The sequence below is a fragment of the Apteryx rowi genome, unplaced genomic scaffold (genome assembly GCF_003343035.1).
Source record: "Apteryx rowi isolate R43461 unplaced genomic scaffold, aptRow1 scaffold_16, whole genome shotgun sequence".
NCBI lineage: Eukaryota > Metazoa > Chordata > Aves > Apterygiformes > Apterygidae > Apteryx > Apteryx rowi.
The window spans coordinates 4,895,001-4,911,658 of record NW_020447863.1 but is presented as its reverse complement, the minus strand read 5'-3'; the positions used below and the strand labels follow the sequence as shown (position 1 = coordinate 4,911,658).

The window sequence follows — 16,658 nt, the reverse complement described above, 5'->3', positions numbered from 1 at the left end:
CAGCTTGTCACAGCGGCTCCACTCGCTTGACTCTGAAGCTACTGAATGGCTAAAATGACTCTGGCTTTTTAAAATTTTTATATCTCCATTTTTAACTCCCTGCCTCATGCTTCAATGTTTTGAATAAGTTTCCTATTTTTTTACCATGCCTGTTTCCTGACTGCGTTTCAACCCCCCAGCCCAGCGAGGTCGGCTGCCAGCCTGTCTCTGGGAACAGGCTGAGTGTGCTGCCTGGGAAAGGTGGTGTTGCGTTAGCGGTTTTGGGAAGGGCAGAGCTGATGCTGCGGGGAGCTTTGCATTGTGGCTCAGGTGTCGTCTCTGCGCCCTGCGGGAGTAGAGGAGAACGGGAGCGGGCAGCATCCTGGCACACCTGAGGGGCACTGCCGGAAGTATGTGATGTCTCAGAACTGAAACTGCAGGAGAAGCTGCCCAGACTCTGTTGGAAACCTCCTGCTTTTTAGCAGTGTGCTGGGCTCTAGCCAGTGCAGCCCTCTACCCTCCTCTTTGAACGCATCACCTGTCCTTCTAATGGTGTAAAACAAAAAAACATTAATTTCATTCCTCTTACTACAAACAATACTGCAAGTCCATGTCCTAAAACCTAGCATCTTTCCATTAATCTTCACTGGTCAGGGCCAGTTCTTTATTTGATGTTGGTACCATAAACTGAAGAAGCATCCGGTCCAGAGAGGTCCAGCTGAGGAGGAGCAGAGGAGAGAAAACAGTTCTAAATTCTACTTTTCCGAAATGACAGATTTTTTTTTTTTAATTGGATTTATCTAACTTCCTGTTTGCCACTTTGCTTCTAATGCTAGAGCTGAGGTTTTAGATCTAAGGTGCTTTAATCATCAGTTTGGCTGCTAAATACAGTTTATATATATATAACTCTGTGTGTGTGTGTGTGTGTRTATATATATATGTTTAAGCTTCTGTCTGTGCCTACTGGCTATATTCTGCCATGATTTATAATCTCATCTCATGGTGAGACAGTCTGCATCAGATACGAGTTTGGCTGAGTAAGTCTCCCCACTGATGTGAATGGGCATCAGTCACATGAGACTTATCCCAGCATGTTTCCTCTTCTAGAAATGCTGTCACAGGGAAAGAAATTGAGAAAGCCCTTTAAAAGTTAGTTGCCTAGGTCAGACTGTGTGCTCAAATTATTTAGAGTTACTGGATGCCAAATAATAGATTTTAGGTATCTGATAGTAATAAGTGCATAATAATCAGAATACATTTACTGAGAACATGGATTCTTTCTTTCGGTTCTGTATCTATCCACCCAAAGGATCACAAATTAACCAGTACAGATTATCATTGCTGTCAGTGGTCATGTCTTTGGTACTTAGGCCCTCATGACTGTTTTGGGCAGAAAGCAAGTAAAGCCAGTAAGAAGAGAAATGCATTTAAGTAAATAGCAAGAGGAGTGGGAAGCTGAGCGGTTCTCAGGACTGGACTATTAAGCCCCTAGATTCTGGAGAGGCTGTTAGACTCAGCCCAGGTAGACAAGGAAATAATGAAAATACATGGTCTGGATGTTGCTGTTAGCAGTAGGCATATGATCAACAGGCCAAACGTTGGTCTCCTTACTTCTCTGTATCCTACCATTCAACATCTCAGCCACAACAAATCCATGTAGAGCACAAATCTGGATGAAAAATCCATTTGAGGAACCTGATTTGTCTACTCCAAGGTAACCCTGCAGTTGTGTAGGACAAGTGCGGTATTGATGAAAGCGAATGGGAGAAGAGAGCTGCTCCCGGGTCAGCTTCATCCGAGTGCCTAGAGGGAGGAGGGCACCGTGCCAGGTTGCCTGAGTCACCCTGCCCTGGGCTGGCGTGGCAGTTTGATGGAGCAGCTGGTTGTGGGAGAGGTGGCAAGAGCAATGTGAAAATGAAATGAAACAGAGCAGCAGTAACCAGGCAGAGGGTGTTAACAGCAGGCTGTTTCAGATGACTGTTAGAAGGCAATTTCAATTATTGCTAAAGTCCCCAGTTACTGTTTCTCTTCACTAAACATCCCTGTGGCTCAGATTTAATTCAGCATTGATTTCTGGACCAGCTTGACTTCTTTCCTAGCGGAAGCAAACTGTTAACCTAAAATGCCATAGTGGAAGCAGTTACAGTGCTTTGGCACCTGAATTCAGTTCAGTGCAAGCACAGAAGATGGAATCGATCATTTTTAAGCACACTAACATCTCAGGGCTGCTGATATACATGAATAAACATGTACATGCATGCGTGCACCCACCTGCGTGTGAACATTAGCACAAACTCACTACCTGTAATGAGTGTGGGTTCATTTTTAGAAGCCAGAAATACGTTATGATGGATGGGTTTTTTTTATACTAATTTCTTTCTGTAGATAAATTCTTTATTGGCTAGCAGTCTTGAGCAAAACTTCCTATTCCCTTTGCACATGAAGTTGCTTCTTCAGTTTATGGTTACTGAAGGTGCTAAGTAATTGGATAAAAAAAAATAATTAGCTGGTTGTTTGACAAAGAGAAAGCGTATTGGTGTGTTGGTAGTCCTTTACAGTATTTCATCATGAAAACTCCTAGCTAAGTACAAGTCAAAACACCTTGAGTATGGGAAAAGTAAGGTAAGAAGGAAGGATTATCTGCACATTCTGCAGAATAGCATGTTCTCATCAGATAGGTAGTTTATATCAAATATATCTACCCAAGAACTGTAACCCTGCTGTGACTTCAGTAAAAGATCGACTCTTGCTTGAAACCAGTCATCTCCCATTTACATGTCTGTAAATCTTGAGGGAGCCAACAGAACTCTGTGTTTATGAATCTGAGACTGGAATTTGGCTCTCTGCACTTGTAATCCTTAACATCTTCAGACATATTGCATTTTGGGCACTTCTGTTTCCCAGAGGTGACCGAGGCATTAGAACCTAAATAAAAGATTCAGACTTCAAACTTTGTTCAGTACTATTTGCCTTCAGATACCAGAGTTCAGAAATTCTCAGTTCTCTTATCAACGGTTGACTCGTTTGAAGCACAGAAACTGCAGCACTATCAGTACATGGGTAAAGGCGTATAATCCAGTCTGTTTGCTATAATGATGCTGTCTCTACTCCATAGAAGTAAGCCTTTTAGGAAGAACAGGAGCAGCTGTCAGCTACTATATTGTGGTGTCTCAAGGAATATCTAGTGTCATTGTGCCCACACAGATTAGTAAATTTGACAAGTTGAGATGAGCGCCTAGAACTGGTCTTTGTTTTTAATTTAAAAAATGGTGTGCTTGGGATTGTTAGAATAGCAAATTTTGCAGAGCTGTGAGTAGAGGGGAAAAAAAACTGGCGCAGGTTTGCACAATGATGGTGTTTTCTCAAGACGTGCATACTCTGAAGCACAGTTAGACATGGCACTGGAGGGGGATTGAGTGGCTGGTGAACAAATACTGTGTCCTGCTGCCTCTTGAGGGGTGAAAAGTGGTTGGAGAGGCTTTGAAGCCTGTGAACCCTTATTGTACTGGTTGGTGCATGATATCCTACCCTGTAACTGGTAGGACTCAATGGATGAGCTGTTGAATGACAGCTGATGGAGCAGCTGCTTCTGCTTGAATGGTAAGGGATGAACCTGTTCTGGTGAAGGCCCTTCTAGTCCATCAGGCCCTCCTGCTGGAGGAGATGCAGATGTCCATGCTGTCTGTCTGTGCAGGGCCATGGGTTACCTAGACCACTGCCTGCCTTTCAGACTTTACCTGTACAGTATTGGTGAGGTGCCTGACCCCTCACTCTGTGTAGTCATGCATTTTGGACTTCATGTGAAGCCTGGAAAGACAGCACCAGCTATTGTTTTGGAAGACATAGCTCTTGTTTTAGGACTCCTAACGGCCCCTTCTACTGGTCAGTTCAAGGAGAGGACTGCGCAGCTGCCAGCTACAGCATGCGGAGAGTGCGAGGTCTTGCTAGGAGACAACTGGAACAAACCTCTGTTGTGTCAGCCTGACCTGTCCTGACAATCTCTTCTTCCTGTCTCCTGAGCAGAATGGCTGGGGACACATTTATCTCCTAGTAGTGCTGGAGGAAGTTGTATCTCAAGCAGAAAAATGAGATAAGGGTGACACACTGCCATCACTGGGAAAATTCAATTCAGTCCTGGCTGCAAACAGAGCAGGAGGAGAGGCCCTTAGCAATGTGAGCATGATTCAGGATGGACTTCAGATTCAAAACCTGATAGCCTAGGTCCTGGGGCCAGCTGCCAAGGGCTCAGCATGGGAGGACTCTCTTCCAGTGGGGCATGAGAGTACTTCATACGATGCAGGATGTGGCAGCAGTGAAAGGTCCAGGTTGCATGCACACATACTACAGCGGACTTGTCTTCATCCTTCATCTCTTCGTGGGTAATTTAAAGATAGCCGAGCTTCAAGTTGTTGTTCAGTTCTTCCAGAACATGGCTCAGCAGCTGAAGGAAAAACATTCATTAAGTATATGATGAAGTAAAGGAAGGGGTTTGCCTTCTGCTTCTGTGTATAATGCTGCTGTCTGTGCTGGATGCTAACGATTTTATCTTTTCTGGGGTAGTAGTCACATGATTAATGCGTTCCCTGCTGAGCCTTTTTAACAGTCCCCTAGCTGCTTCCCATCTGAAGGGAGGTGTAAGAGGTAATTAACAGCCACTTGAAAAAGGGATTAGCAGGTGGGTGGCAGCTACTGTTGGGTTCATGCATGGAATTGCCATGGAAATGCTGAAATTTCCTGGCACTTCATCCACTGTGTGGGCTCCAAAGACAGTTGCACTCATGGGTCTCTCTCCTTTCGATCTTGCTACCCTACAAAGGGAGCTGCCGCATCTTTCTTCAGGACAGCTTCCGCAGGCGGTGCCATCGCCATCTGCACGCACGAGGCTAGCCAGGGGTGCCGCAGAGAGACGCCCTGCGTCACAGCTGTCGGCTGAAGTCTTTTGGCATCTTTTTCATGTCAAACCAATTGGCAGAAAATTAGCAAGAAACCCCTGATGGTTTGCCTCTTTCCTTTAGTTTAGAAAGTAATAGCTTGGTGCGCAAGGAACGTTTGGACTTTGTGATTTCTTAGGAGGATCAAAGGGGTACCAGGGCAAAAGTTGGGGCTGGTCCTTGTCCTGCAAACCTTCTCCAACTCAGTAGTCCTTGTGTAGGTGAACGTGTTGAAGTAGCTAGGACTGCACAGCTGAACAAGGACTGCTTTGCACATAAGCACTTTCAGGCTGTGCACCAAGAACTGCGTTTGCTCCTAGCCCTTGTTGCTGGCCATTCGCAAGTTTAAACTATTGGGCATGTCTGTGAGAAATGTCTTGCTGCAGTACCAGTTCTGGAGACTTACAAGGCTGTGTGGAAACATTCATCTGAAAAGGTTCTTGGGGGGGCCTACCATATCTCTCTTTCTCCCTTCCCCTTTCTGCAGCAGTAGCAAACAGTCTCCTGAATCTGTCCGTGCCTGGGGTGCCTCAGGTTTAAGCAGTAAAGCGTGCCATCTGTTTCAGATCACCTGTTAGCAGACTCCTATATCGGACAGGAGGACTCTCCTGAGATGCAGCAGGCGGCACAGAACAAGCGCAGGCTCTCCGTCATCTCGGACGGCAAGTTTGAGAGAAGCTTCTCTGAGGAGCAGGCAGAGAAGATGCCAAGCGAGGGACCGAAGCCACGAGTCTACACGATCTCCGGCGAGCGGCCGATGCTCTCGGACCATGAGAACGAAAGCATGGAACTGGTGGTGATGAAGGGGGCCACCCAAGAGGAGTGCCACCACGGCCACCCTATGCACAGTGCTGGCGGCTCTCACGGTGTGAGCAGGCACTGCAAAGGCTGGCCGGGCGGTCGGCAGGGCTCCAAGGAGTGCCCAAACTGCACCCGGCTGGCTGCCCCTTCCCAGCATTCCTTTGACCTGGAGCAGCATCCATCCAGCGAGACAGGGTGGCACAGGAAAAGGCTGGAGAGGATGTATAGCGTCGATCGAGTGTCTGGTAAGTAAGGGTGGGTGCTGGGTGCTGAAAGGGCACAAAGGGTCTCAGCAACACGTGGGTGAAGGGTGATGCCCATCTCTTCCTGGCACAAGGGTATCATTGCCGGGTGGCTTGACTTGAGCCCTTCAGCACTGTGCTGGTACCTTGCACCGGTGTCTGCAGAAAGGGACTGACGAAGGGGGAGCTTAAAACACGCTGAGCTCAGTTTGAAGGCAGCTCCTCCAAGTGGGCAACCGGACCCAACAAGAGCCCTGTTGTCTCTGCTTCCAGCTTGTCCGCAGCAGACAAGCTGGGGTGGTTTTCAGGCCGGCTTAACGTAGCTTAGTGAGGGTGACTTTGGTGCGTCCCTGAAATGCCTGTGTGTGGCTGGAGTTGGTTTGGCAGGGTCCCTCATATAGTGCCACCTCGCAGTCTTTCCATAAATGCTACCAAATAACATGATATTGGACTTCCTCCTCCATTCACTTGCTGAATGTTTTCAGGGAATATGCCTTGTAATTACTCAATTGCATTAAAAAAATTCCTGATTGTTTTTAAAAACATAACCATTAATCAAATATATGTCGCAAGCTGTGTGCTTTGAATTATAAGCCAGGACGCAGTCCATCTCTTTGTTTGTCAGCTCTGTACGTTGCCGGCAATGAGTCTGACCTAATTTGCCTGACTTTTTTGTAATCGCACACTGAGGCTTTTAGAGCTGAGTGTCCAGCGAGGTAGCTCAAGGTTTTCCCCTTGAAAAGGAACCAAGTAGCATATAAGGACAGTGGGCATCAAGCTGTACATCTTTCCTGGGTTCATAGTGATAATTACATGCAGGAAAAATGGCAGAAAGTTTAGGTTAGGGACCATATTTTCATACTTGGATGCCTGAAATTGCACGACTAAATTCATACAGGGGCTAATATTGAAGGGGAAAAAGGGGAGGGGAGGCAGGGGCTGTGTATGATTTCCAAGCGTTATTTCTCTGTTCCGTGTGGATTTTTGGGCTCCACCTGAGACATTACATGTACAGGTTTAGACTTTGTTTCTTAGGTACAAGAAAAGGAGCGAGAAGTGTTTTCCTGTATTTACAGTTTTCTGATCATATGTGTTTTACCTGTTAAAGGGTGGCTTTGCTTATGATGGCACAGCAGGAACATTTATGTGAAAATAGAAAAAGAAAGTATTTCAGTGCCTGGACTTTCAGGAGGAGAGACCCACAACCTGGAGGGGCTTGGCTGTATGGAGATCAGAGTGCTAGTTTGAATCGGTTCCAGCTGTAAGACCTGCTCCGAATTGAGAAAGTGTAGATTTCCTGTTCTAATATTGCTATGTTTATGCTGAAAGCTTTCTTGAAAAGATCAAAATTATACTCTGTGCCGTGGGACTGAAACAGGTTCCATGATACAGAAAGGGCTTTATAATATGTTGTTGTTTTTTTTTCAACTGGGCAGCAGTTTTCATTAGGGCCAGTTATCAGTGTGAAACGGAGATTGTCCTTCTGAAAATATATCAGAGTAGTTAAGTAAATGGGAACGCACTGGATAGCATCGGACCTGCAGATGCTTCCAGGAATATTTCACGTCTTGTACAACCAGCCAGCGGATGCCCTCTGTGCTTGTCTCCAGCCTCCGAGTGCTTGCACGTGTGGCAGCACAGACAGCACTGTGCCTCGGAGACCAAGTCCCATCATACGCACTGGCACCACGTACTGAAAGTTTTCTCAGCTTGACCTAATTTGTGCTCTCTATCTAAGCACTGTTACTCAGAGAAAAACCAATAACTGAATGGCAGGTTGCAAGAAGTGTTTCCTGGAATGTCCTTCACAATGGCTAGGGGAGAAAACAGAGCAAAGATGAATGGAGACAGGAGAAAGACTAATTTCCCCCGAGATTCATTTCACGATGCTGTTTTTTCTGTTTGGATTTACATGACAAGTTATTGCTTCAAACCAATCCTCATGGCAGTTAGGCCAGATTGGCATAATTTAATATGGATTTTTATGCTGAGTTTATGATATCTAGCACCATTCCAGAGAAGCACAAGCTGTTGTCTCCCATGTTGCTCCCAGCATCTGATGCAAACACAGCCATTAGTGGATGGAGGAGCTGAGGTGTTTCATGCTGCCTGGCAGGTGCTGGAAAGGCTGAGCGTGGTGTCACTATTTCTCCAGTCTTTCCTAGGCTCATGGTTCCTTGGCTACTTCATCATGGTAGATGATAAGAAAGAGGGAAAACAAGATGCTCTGCCTGGCAGAAAAGGAGGCGCTTGCTACCTGCTCCTGGAAGCAAAATAGCTATATTCAAACTCAGAGTTTCAATCTTCCAGATGAGCTCTGGAGCTGGACTGTGCTCCCTGGCCCCAGCCAGGGGCTTCTCTGCTGCTGTTCCACCTCTGGCAGATAAAGAGGCACCTTTGAAGGGTTGCAAATTCCTTTATTCTCCATTGACTGCTATGGATGGGGGAGTGACAGCTCTCCTATATCCACTCCTGTCCGTCAGATGTAGAGGGGAGGCTTCCAGACATTGTTCAGACAGCACCTCACAAGGTTATTAGCTGGTGCTCGTAAGCTCTGTTTTGAATCAAAACTAGTGACTTAAAAGCTGGAAAATATATTCAGACATTGTCAGTCCTTTGAGATGTGTAGTCCCTGAAACGTCTGCACAGAAGCGTTGGCTAAGCCAGAATTCACACGACTTCTCCTCCTTCAGCACTTCTATGGGATCAAGACTTCAAACAAATAATCCATTTATATCCTGAGCTATTTTATATTTATTCTCTATGTGGTTTTTGGAGGAGGGCAGACATATGAACTTCATAATAAGGACTTGGAATGCTAGAGTACTAGTTTTCATTTGAAATATATATTTCCTTAGGATGCCTTTATACAAGGCTGGACATAAACTGTCAGCTGGGAAGGAGTGTCTGTTACAGCTTTCTGCATGATTTCTTAGGGGCTACTCCTGTGCCTGGATTTATACGAGCTCCACTTTAAAGGAAGCCTCCCCACTTGCATTTAGCATTTTTGCATCTGTAATTGCAGCCATGCTTCTGTACTTTCAGGGAACTGCAGGATCAGTTTCTAGGTAGATGGTGACCTATATGAAACATTTGGTAAGATATCTGATTTGTAGTAATTATATCTGCAGTAGGCATATAGGGTTGGGTTGGGTTTTGGCCAGGAAAAGTGAGTAAAAAATACTCTTGATGATGCCAGAATATTAATGACTAAGATACTGCAGTTGCTAATGATCTTAAAACTCCAGTGAGTGAAACAAGACACGCTATCAACAACGTGTGGCAAGATGTTAACCAAGGGAGCTACAAAGTTGGAAGCGAAACATGCTGCAAATCAGTCTCAAATCCTGGGAATCCAGTCCAGTGAGATCGCACACATCCCGTGCCCGTGGGTGTTAATATTACCTCTGATTCCCTGGCTGATGGACTTTAGCCCAAGAGTTCTCGGCCGGAGCTGCTTTTTGGTCAAATTCCTTCTTCTTCTTCTTGACACCAACATTCCACAAACATCATTACTAACTTATTTTGCTGCCTGTTTTTTGTCAGTTAGTGGCCGTTACATGGAGATGATGCCATGTCCTAACGCAACAGAATTGGGAAGTAACCCACAGCTGGTTCAGGCAGGGCAGTTTACAAACATAAGGGAGCAAATAAGCATGGAGGGATTTCCAGACTGCACAGCTGATGTGCTGTTTGACTGCTAAAAACAGAAGAAAAAAAAAACAAAACATGAAGGCCAGATTGTTGTGGACAGGTGTGTAAGGGATATACTGGAAAATTTGAATGGAGGAGAAAGAGAGTATATCTCAGGCTTATAATTCTGCTTAGAGGAAGGGAATGCTTTTCAGCTGCAATGAGGGGTTTGTGTTGGAAAGAAGCGTTTGAATGAGCCGTTCCAGACTAGCATCACTAAGAAAAAGGCAGAGGCTGGAAAATGCTTTTAATGAGAAATGTTTCTTTTTTCCTTTTTCCTTTTTCCTTTTTCCTTTTTCCTTTTTCCTTTTTCCTTTTTCCTTTTTCCTTTTTCCTTTTTCCTTTTTCCTTTTTTTTCTTTCCTTCTCCAGATGTCTCTTTTTTTTTTTTTATGTAGTTCCTGGATTATTCTAATCTCCTGTGTTTAGAAGAGAGCTTTTATTCTCCATTTAGTAGCCTGATAGACAGGTGCAACTCAGAAAGCTTAGCACAAATTTATAAAACACTTGGCGGTAGCATCCGTATATATGAGGAGGATGAGACTCTCCTGTTTAGTACAGGGCAGGCTGTTGAAGAAAAGTGGCAAGAGCAGTAGCTTGGGAAGTGTTGCTGTGTGAATTGTGTCTCTGCCTGCTGGGTTTTCAGGTGTCACTCTCTCTCTTCCAGATGATGTCCCTATACGGACCTGGTTCCCAAAAGAGAACCTCTTCAGTTTTCAAACTGCTACTACAACTATGCAAGCGTAAGTGAAACAACTGCTGTAGCTTTGGTCGTGTATCTCGGAGCGTGTGGTCCACACAGAGCTGTATCTCAGAGCCCGGAGCAATTGAGTCGTGTTTGGCACCACAGTATGGGAGTGAGAGAATCTTGTCTCTCTTTCCTGCACTTGTTGTTTCTCTTTCCTGCTACTCCCATTTGTTTGTTTTCCCCTTCCTTAACTCCTTTGTTGGCTGCCCAGCTCTTCCCCCAGTCCCTTGTTTGCTCTGTGACGCTGTGCCCTGGCCCCGGCCGCCTGTGCAGAGCGAGGGTCCTGCAGGAACGCCTGCTGAGACCCTCCACCATTTGCTACTGCTGCAGCCACTTCCTTGAGGAGTCATGAATCCAGGCCTGCCCTGCATCCATCGCTCCGGAGGATGCATGTCTCTGTAGGGTGAGGTGTAGACCTGCATCCACTGCGCTGGTCTGGTCATTTGAAGAAGGTGTCAGTGAAATCTCTGCAGAGTGTGAGCGAATCTGAGTTAGCCGTAGCCTCTCCCTTCGCATTCTGCTCAGAATTTGGTGCCCCTAGGTCGCTGTTGTGGTGGGAGGAAACAGTTCCCAAGGGACCGAAGAGAGTGGGCAAAGCCTCACTTCAAGGTTGTGCTCAGCTTGTCCGGTAAAAGATGTCTTCCTGGTTTCAAGTATTTCCCACCTGACTGAAAAGCTAAGGCAGGTCATGAGAAAAATGAGAAGCTGTTCGGTCTTCTAAGGCCTTTTTCCAGCCTTGTTACCTCCTTCACGTCTATGTCTGTGGCGCCCTCTGCTCCGCTGCTCTCCATTTCTCCTCCTCTCACCTGGTCTCCCTTTCATAGTTAACTTCTCTGCTGTTTCCTCTTTCCCACGTACTTTGCCTTCCCCAAGCTCCAAACAGAAGCTGCTTGCTGATGTTGGGATAACCCAGACTGAACTGGACATGTATGGGCTGAGGCAGAGAGGGCCGGATTCAGGGTTGGGGAGGAGGGTGGGTGGCTGCTGAGATGTGGAGGGACTCTGCATCCCCTGGTGAAAGCTGCATGCCTTCCTCACCTCTGCCTCCTCAGCTCCCGGCTTAGCTGGAGGTGTGACCCACCATCCCAGTGCGGGGAGCTGGCCAGGGAGGCGTTTGCTTGGTGCAAGTCAGTGGGCGCTGATGGCGTAGCGATGGTGTGCTTATCCCACCTGGTGGGGAGTAGTGAGGGGCCTCTGGGGGTTTCTGCCCTTTCTATATTGCCCTCACGCTAGCCCCTTCGCCCACTGCCTCCTTTCCAAGGACTGTAAGTTTGGCAGCACCTCCAGGTGGTCAACGCTGCTTGGCACCAAACAGGCTGATGGGACCCTTGGGCAATCCAAGGGTAATTTAATGCGTTCTTGCTTTACTCTTTACAAATGTTGATTGGAAACAGGGAATTGTATTTTACAGTCGGACCATGAGAATGAAAGCATGGAACTGGTCCTGATCTGACAAACAAAACCATCCACAAAACCAGCCAGTTCCCCTTGCCTTTGGACACATTCTTTGCTATCTGAAGTCACCTTTGCTGTGCACGAGATTTGTTGCAAGTTGGTGGCCTGTGGCAGGGCTACAAGGCTTAGAGCTGCTGGTAGCCAAAGCCAGGTTGTTGTTTTGGGGAAATGTGCCCTAAGGAAGCCCTTGGGGAGCACAGCTCCCTTAGTTAATATTTCTGGAGATACTGTACTGCCTCTGGAAATTGCATAGAAACGTCTCCAAAAATTCAGCGTGCCTCCCTGAGGCGGTTGGGATGGCTCCCCTGGGTCCCCCTGTTCTCCCAGCCTCTGCTCTGGTATGTTCAGCCCATGGTGCTTCCATCCTTCAGAGACTAGATACTGTGAGCTGACTTCCCAAGTCTTAGTCGCCTTGGTGAGGAGGCCTCCCCGCTGCAGAAGCCCACGAGGCTGAGCTCCTCTTGCAGGCTGAAGGGCCACATTCAGCTGTCAGTTGTACAAATACATCTATGGTTCTCTGGGTCTGCATGGAGCTTAATTTGTGTCCAAGCTACATGCTGACACTGCCTCAGGGAGGATTTAGCTTGGTCAAGTAGGAGTTTCACCATTGAGAACTGTCTTAATTTAAACAGCAGTTTTCTTCCACTCAACAAGAAATATTTGTTCCTCTGGAATGAGGATTCCCTCAGATTGCTGGCTGGGGCTGAGCACTAATGAATTCCTCTTCTTTTTCTTTTTCCCTGCGTTTCCTGGAATCTCTAGCATCTCGTAAGTATAATCTTCATTTTTTGTTTCCTTGTCTGTTGATGTCCTGGATAAACTCCTCTCCTCTCCTGTCTGTCGTATTCACTCATGCTTTCCCTGTGCTAGGGCTATTTGTCAGCTGGCAAGAGGTTAGGTGGCTCCACTTGGTAGGCCTATGTGGATCACATTGCAGCCATCCTCATCTTCAGTATGGAGACTACAGTTGCTAGCATGCCTCTGTGCCTCTTGGTCCTGGTGTACAGAGGTTTTGTCTGTGGTCTCCTAGGTCCGTTCCTCCGTAGCAGGGATTGATGGCTGCTCTTCCCCATTCTTTGGGCCGTGCTCTAGCCACTCGTCTGCTTGTTTTAGGAACAACGGTTTCTCCAGCCGCCTGCTCTAGAGAGCGAAGACCTCTGGTTTGGTGACTCTTTTGCCCAGTCCCTGACTTGCACGCAGTTCTGCAAGGCCTGGCTCTCCTCCTCGGGCAGCCTAACCTCTCTCTGTTGTCTGGTGGGAGCTTTCTCTCTTGTCTATGTTTCATGTCCTCTCCAGTTCAAAGCTCTGTAGTTGGTTAATGGCTTAAAATGGTTTCCCAGGGCATTCAGGGGCTACGCAGAGAGGAAGAGACGGAAACGAGAGAATGATTCTGCAGCTGTTATACAGAGGTAGGGCCCGTTTTCTCCCCCAGCCGTAACCCTGCCTGGTGTTGCATGGGCCCGCCGGGGGTCATTAGTGACGCTTGATGACGTTGACCGTGGTTGTCCCTGTCTGTGTTGCTGTTCAGTAGGGATGCTAGCAGTGGCGATGGTGGAAACGTGGAGGTGAATGATGCTGCAGTACACAAAGTAGCTCAGCTCTGTCTTCTTAAAGGAACACTGTCGAGTGTCTTTTATGCTTCCAAATGTAATATACAGGATCTCTCTCTCTCAGGTAGAAAAACATATATGTCTAACTTAAAGATTCAATTCCTCCCCCACACCCCCCCAGTATTTGGAATTTTGTTGGGCTGAATATAATAGCACATAAGACCTGTTAGCTAGGTTGCATCTACAAATGCACCTCTAAAAGCTGAGGCCTAAGCAAAGTTAACATCTCTAATGACCAAAAGTCAATTTAAAAAATTTTTTTTATTGAAGAATGGAGAGGACAGGGAAGAGGATGGGGAATGATTCCTTGTCCTGGTATTACAGAAGGCTCCTGGTTTCCCTCTGCTGGCTTCACAAGGCACAACACAGAGCCAGTGTGGTAATCAGAACTGTTCTGGTTTCTTAACTGTGCCAAGGCTTATATATTTTTGGCAGCCAACTAAGCAGGACAACACAGCATTCGTGATTTGTGTCCTTGGTTATAAACTGCCGTGATGACTTCAGCACTCTTCAAAACAAAGTGGGAGAAAAACATCAGGTTTTCGGACCTGGGAAATTGCCAGGAAGATTTTTTTTTTTAGCATCTTAAAATTTTTTTTCATCAATAAAGAAGAGAAATAAGAACAAAAACTAAAGACTCTTTAAATAAATAGACAGTGTATCTTTAAAAAGAAAGAGATTTCTCAGAGACGAGCCTTTGTTAGAAAATGACTTGTTCCCGTGGCTTTCAAATGCAGGAGTAGGAGTCATGTACGTCAGTGATGCTGACTAGTTAGGAGAGGAGAGGGTCATGTCATCCTTGCTGAGCGGACGGCGTGTCCCTTCACCTCCTGCGGACACTGAAGGGCTGGGCACGATTGCRGAGTAGGAGCCCATCTGCATTTATCTTGCGGTAGAGAGGAGGTGGGATTGGAATGATGACAAAGTCAGAGTGGGTTTTTGGCTGTGCTATCCAAGCAGACYCTGGTCAGCCATGAGGATTGCCCTGCAGTTGCATTTAGCTCTTTTCTCCAGGGAGTGGGGGGGATCCCAGCCTCACCTCCATCTCAATGCCCATCCTGCAGTCCTTTTGTGTTCTCAGATGTTTTGGAAGTTCACTTGTTATCATGTAGCCYCTTCGGCTCTTGGTCCTGTGTGTCTGGTGCACAGGGAGGGCATTTTGCACAGCACAGCACATGTGCTGGTGCGATGGATGTTGCCTTGAGTGATGCCCAGTGATTTGCTGAAGCCTGGGACTTGTGCAGGCAGAAGCTGAGGAGGATGAGGGTGTGTAGAAGGTGAGAGGTGTTGCTGGGAATTTTGCTGAGTACTGATGGACTTCAGTAATTCTTTCAGTGTCCCTGACCTCTGTTTGGATAATGAATCAATGCAGGCAGAGCTGCTAGCARAGGGCTGGATAGAGGGGAGCGCTGAGTTGGGCTGCCGCGTCTCGGAGATCCCCTGGGTGGGATGGATTTCGTGGAGGCGGCATAGTGTCTGTGCCAACTGAGTGGTAAGCTGGAGCCTGTCAGGAGGAGGAGGATTGCTCAGGAAAGGGAGTAATAAGGAGCCTTTATTACTATTTGTGACTTGAGTGGTGCTTGTTGGATTTTTGATGGGCGAAGAGATCTCGCTAGTGATCAGATAACACTGGGTTTGCTGGGTGCAGTTGTAGGAGCCAGGCAGGGAGCCTGAGCAGGTTTATGTAGCCCCAGTGCCCACAGAGCAGGTTTCTGCTCCTCCAGGGGTTGCTGAATGGGCAGTGTGGAGCCACTCCTTTCATGCTAACATGCAAGCACAGAGCGGGGCCTGAGGATGATGCAGCTGCAAAAAGCCCTCAGAAGGATCTAAATGGCCACAGGATGCCCACATGAAGAGGCAGTCCCAGGCTCACACCTCTTTTCTGACGTGCTTTTTTCTAGATGAGCTGAGGAGAGAAATGGACCTCTGTCTTGCTCTCCAGGGGTACGGTGTGATGGCAACCTTGCAGAGCAGCTGGATTCCCTCGGCAGCTGCTCTCAGCAGAGTTTAGAAGATTATCTAGCAAGCTGCCCCCAGCCCTTCCTCAGGGGATGGAGCAAGCTATCTAGGCAGCTGGGAGGAGCACTCTCTTATGGCAAAAACCCCTCCCTGTTCCCCCCTGAGGTCTGAAGAAGCTCCTCTGCAAACAGAAGAACTGAGCATTTAACAGAGAAACAGGTTTTGGTCCAAAATGGCAAAAGCCCGAAGGATATAGCAGTGGCCTGGGCAGTTAATATTGGAGCTTGGTGTCTGGTGTGAGCTCAGTCTCGCAATGGGTCACAAAGCTTTTCATTCCGACGAGTTACAATGTAAGTTTAAAGAATGTGCCTCCTTCCCCTAGAATATTGTATTTATTTAGATTTAATGCAATGAGACAGCCCAGGATATCGGTCATCACACACCCCAGAGGGCTTTGTGTGCAGAGCTGGTCCAGCATATGTTTATGAAGCATCTTGTTTTGGTTACCTCTTTAAAGAGCCAGTTGTCTGATCCACAGAAATGAATCTTCCTGTATCCAAGTAAAGCTCAAATAAAGCTTTGCAAAGGATCATTAATAGCCCAAGTGCAGATGGAAATTTGTCATGGAATAATATTGCTTGCAGCCTCACTACACGCCACAGGTTTTCCTTCTTGAACTGCTGAATGTGGATTCTGATGACTGCATGCAATCCAAGGCCAGAGAGGGGGACAGGGCAGAAGGTGCTGTAGGTGAAGTGCTCCTCCTCTCACAAAGGACGCGTTTGGGTTGTTCTCTTTACATCAGAGTAGAGATACCTGACTTGCTCTGAACAACTCAATGTCTGTGTTGGAAGTATCTTCTATTCAAGTTAGTTTGCTTGAGTGTCTACACAGTTATAACATGTCCTTATTCATCCCACCAACTCGTGTGTGAGCCATGACTTCTCCTCTTCCCCTGGCTGTAGTCTCTGTTGCTTGTTGTCTGTGGCGAATGTTGGTGGGGCAGGAGGGAGTCTTGGAAGTCCCTCACTCCATGCAGGCTGCTGGGGGCTCACTGATGTCCCCTGTGGGCCACAAAAACTGCAGTTCAGGACAGAGTCACCCTAACTAAGTAGAGTTCAAGGAGGAGTGAGCCATTTTTTGCTAGTCCCCCTGCTACTCATTCCCACTGTCCCTTCTGCTGTCCTGTTTTGTTCCTGTCCTGTTTGGTTACTGTCTGGGTAAGTAATGAGAAACCATGG

General features: G+C 47.0%; 1 protein-coding gene across 1 annotated transcript in view; it reads left to right on the top strand.

The window, feature by feature from the left end:
* The window catches only part of NSMF (NMDA receptor synaptonuclear signaling and neuronal migration factor), a 39,559-nt gene that overhangs the window by 7,286 nt on the left and 15,615 nt on the right, over positions 1-16,658 (top strand). The window contains exons 3-6 of the mRNA XM_026059789.1: positions 5,477-5,956; positions 10,313-10,388; positions 12,611-12,616; positions 13,189-13,257. Coding sequence (XP_025915574.1) covers positions 5,477-5,956; positions 10,313-10,388; positions 12,611-12,616; positions 13,189-13,257 — 631 coding nt within the window. The remainder of the gene's footprint in view (positions 1-5,476; positions 5,957-10,312; positions 10,389-12,610; positions 12,617-13,188; positions 13,258-16,658) is intronic.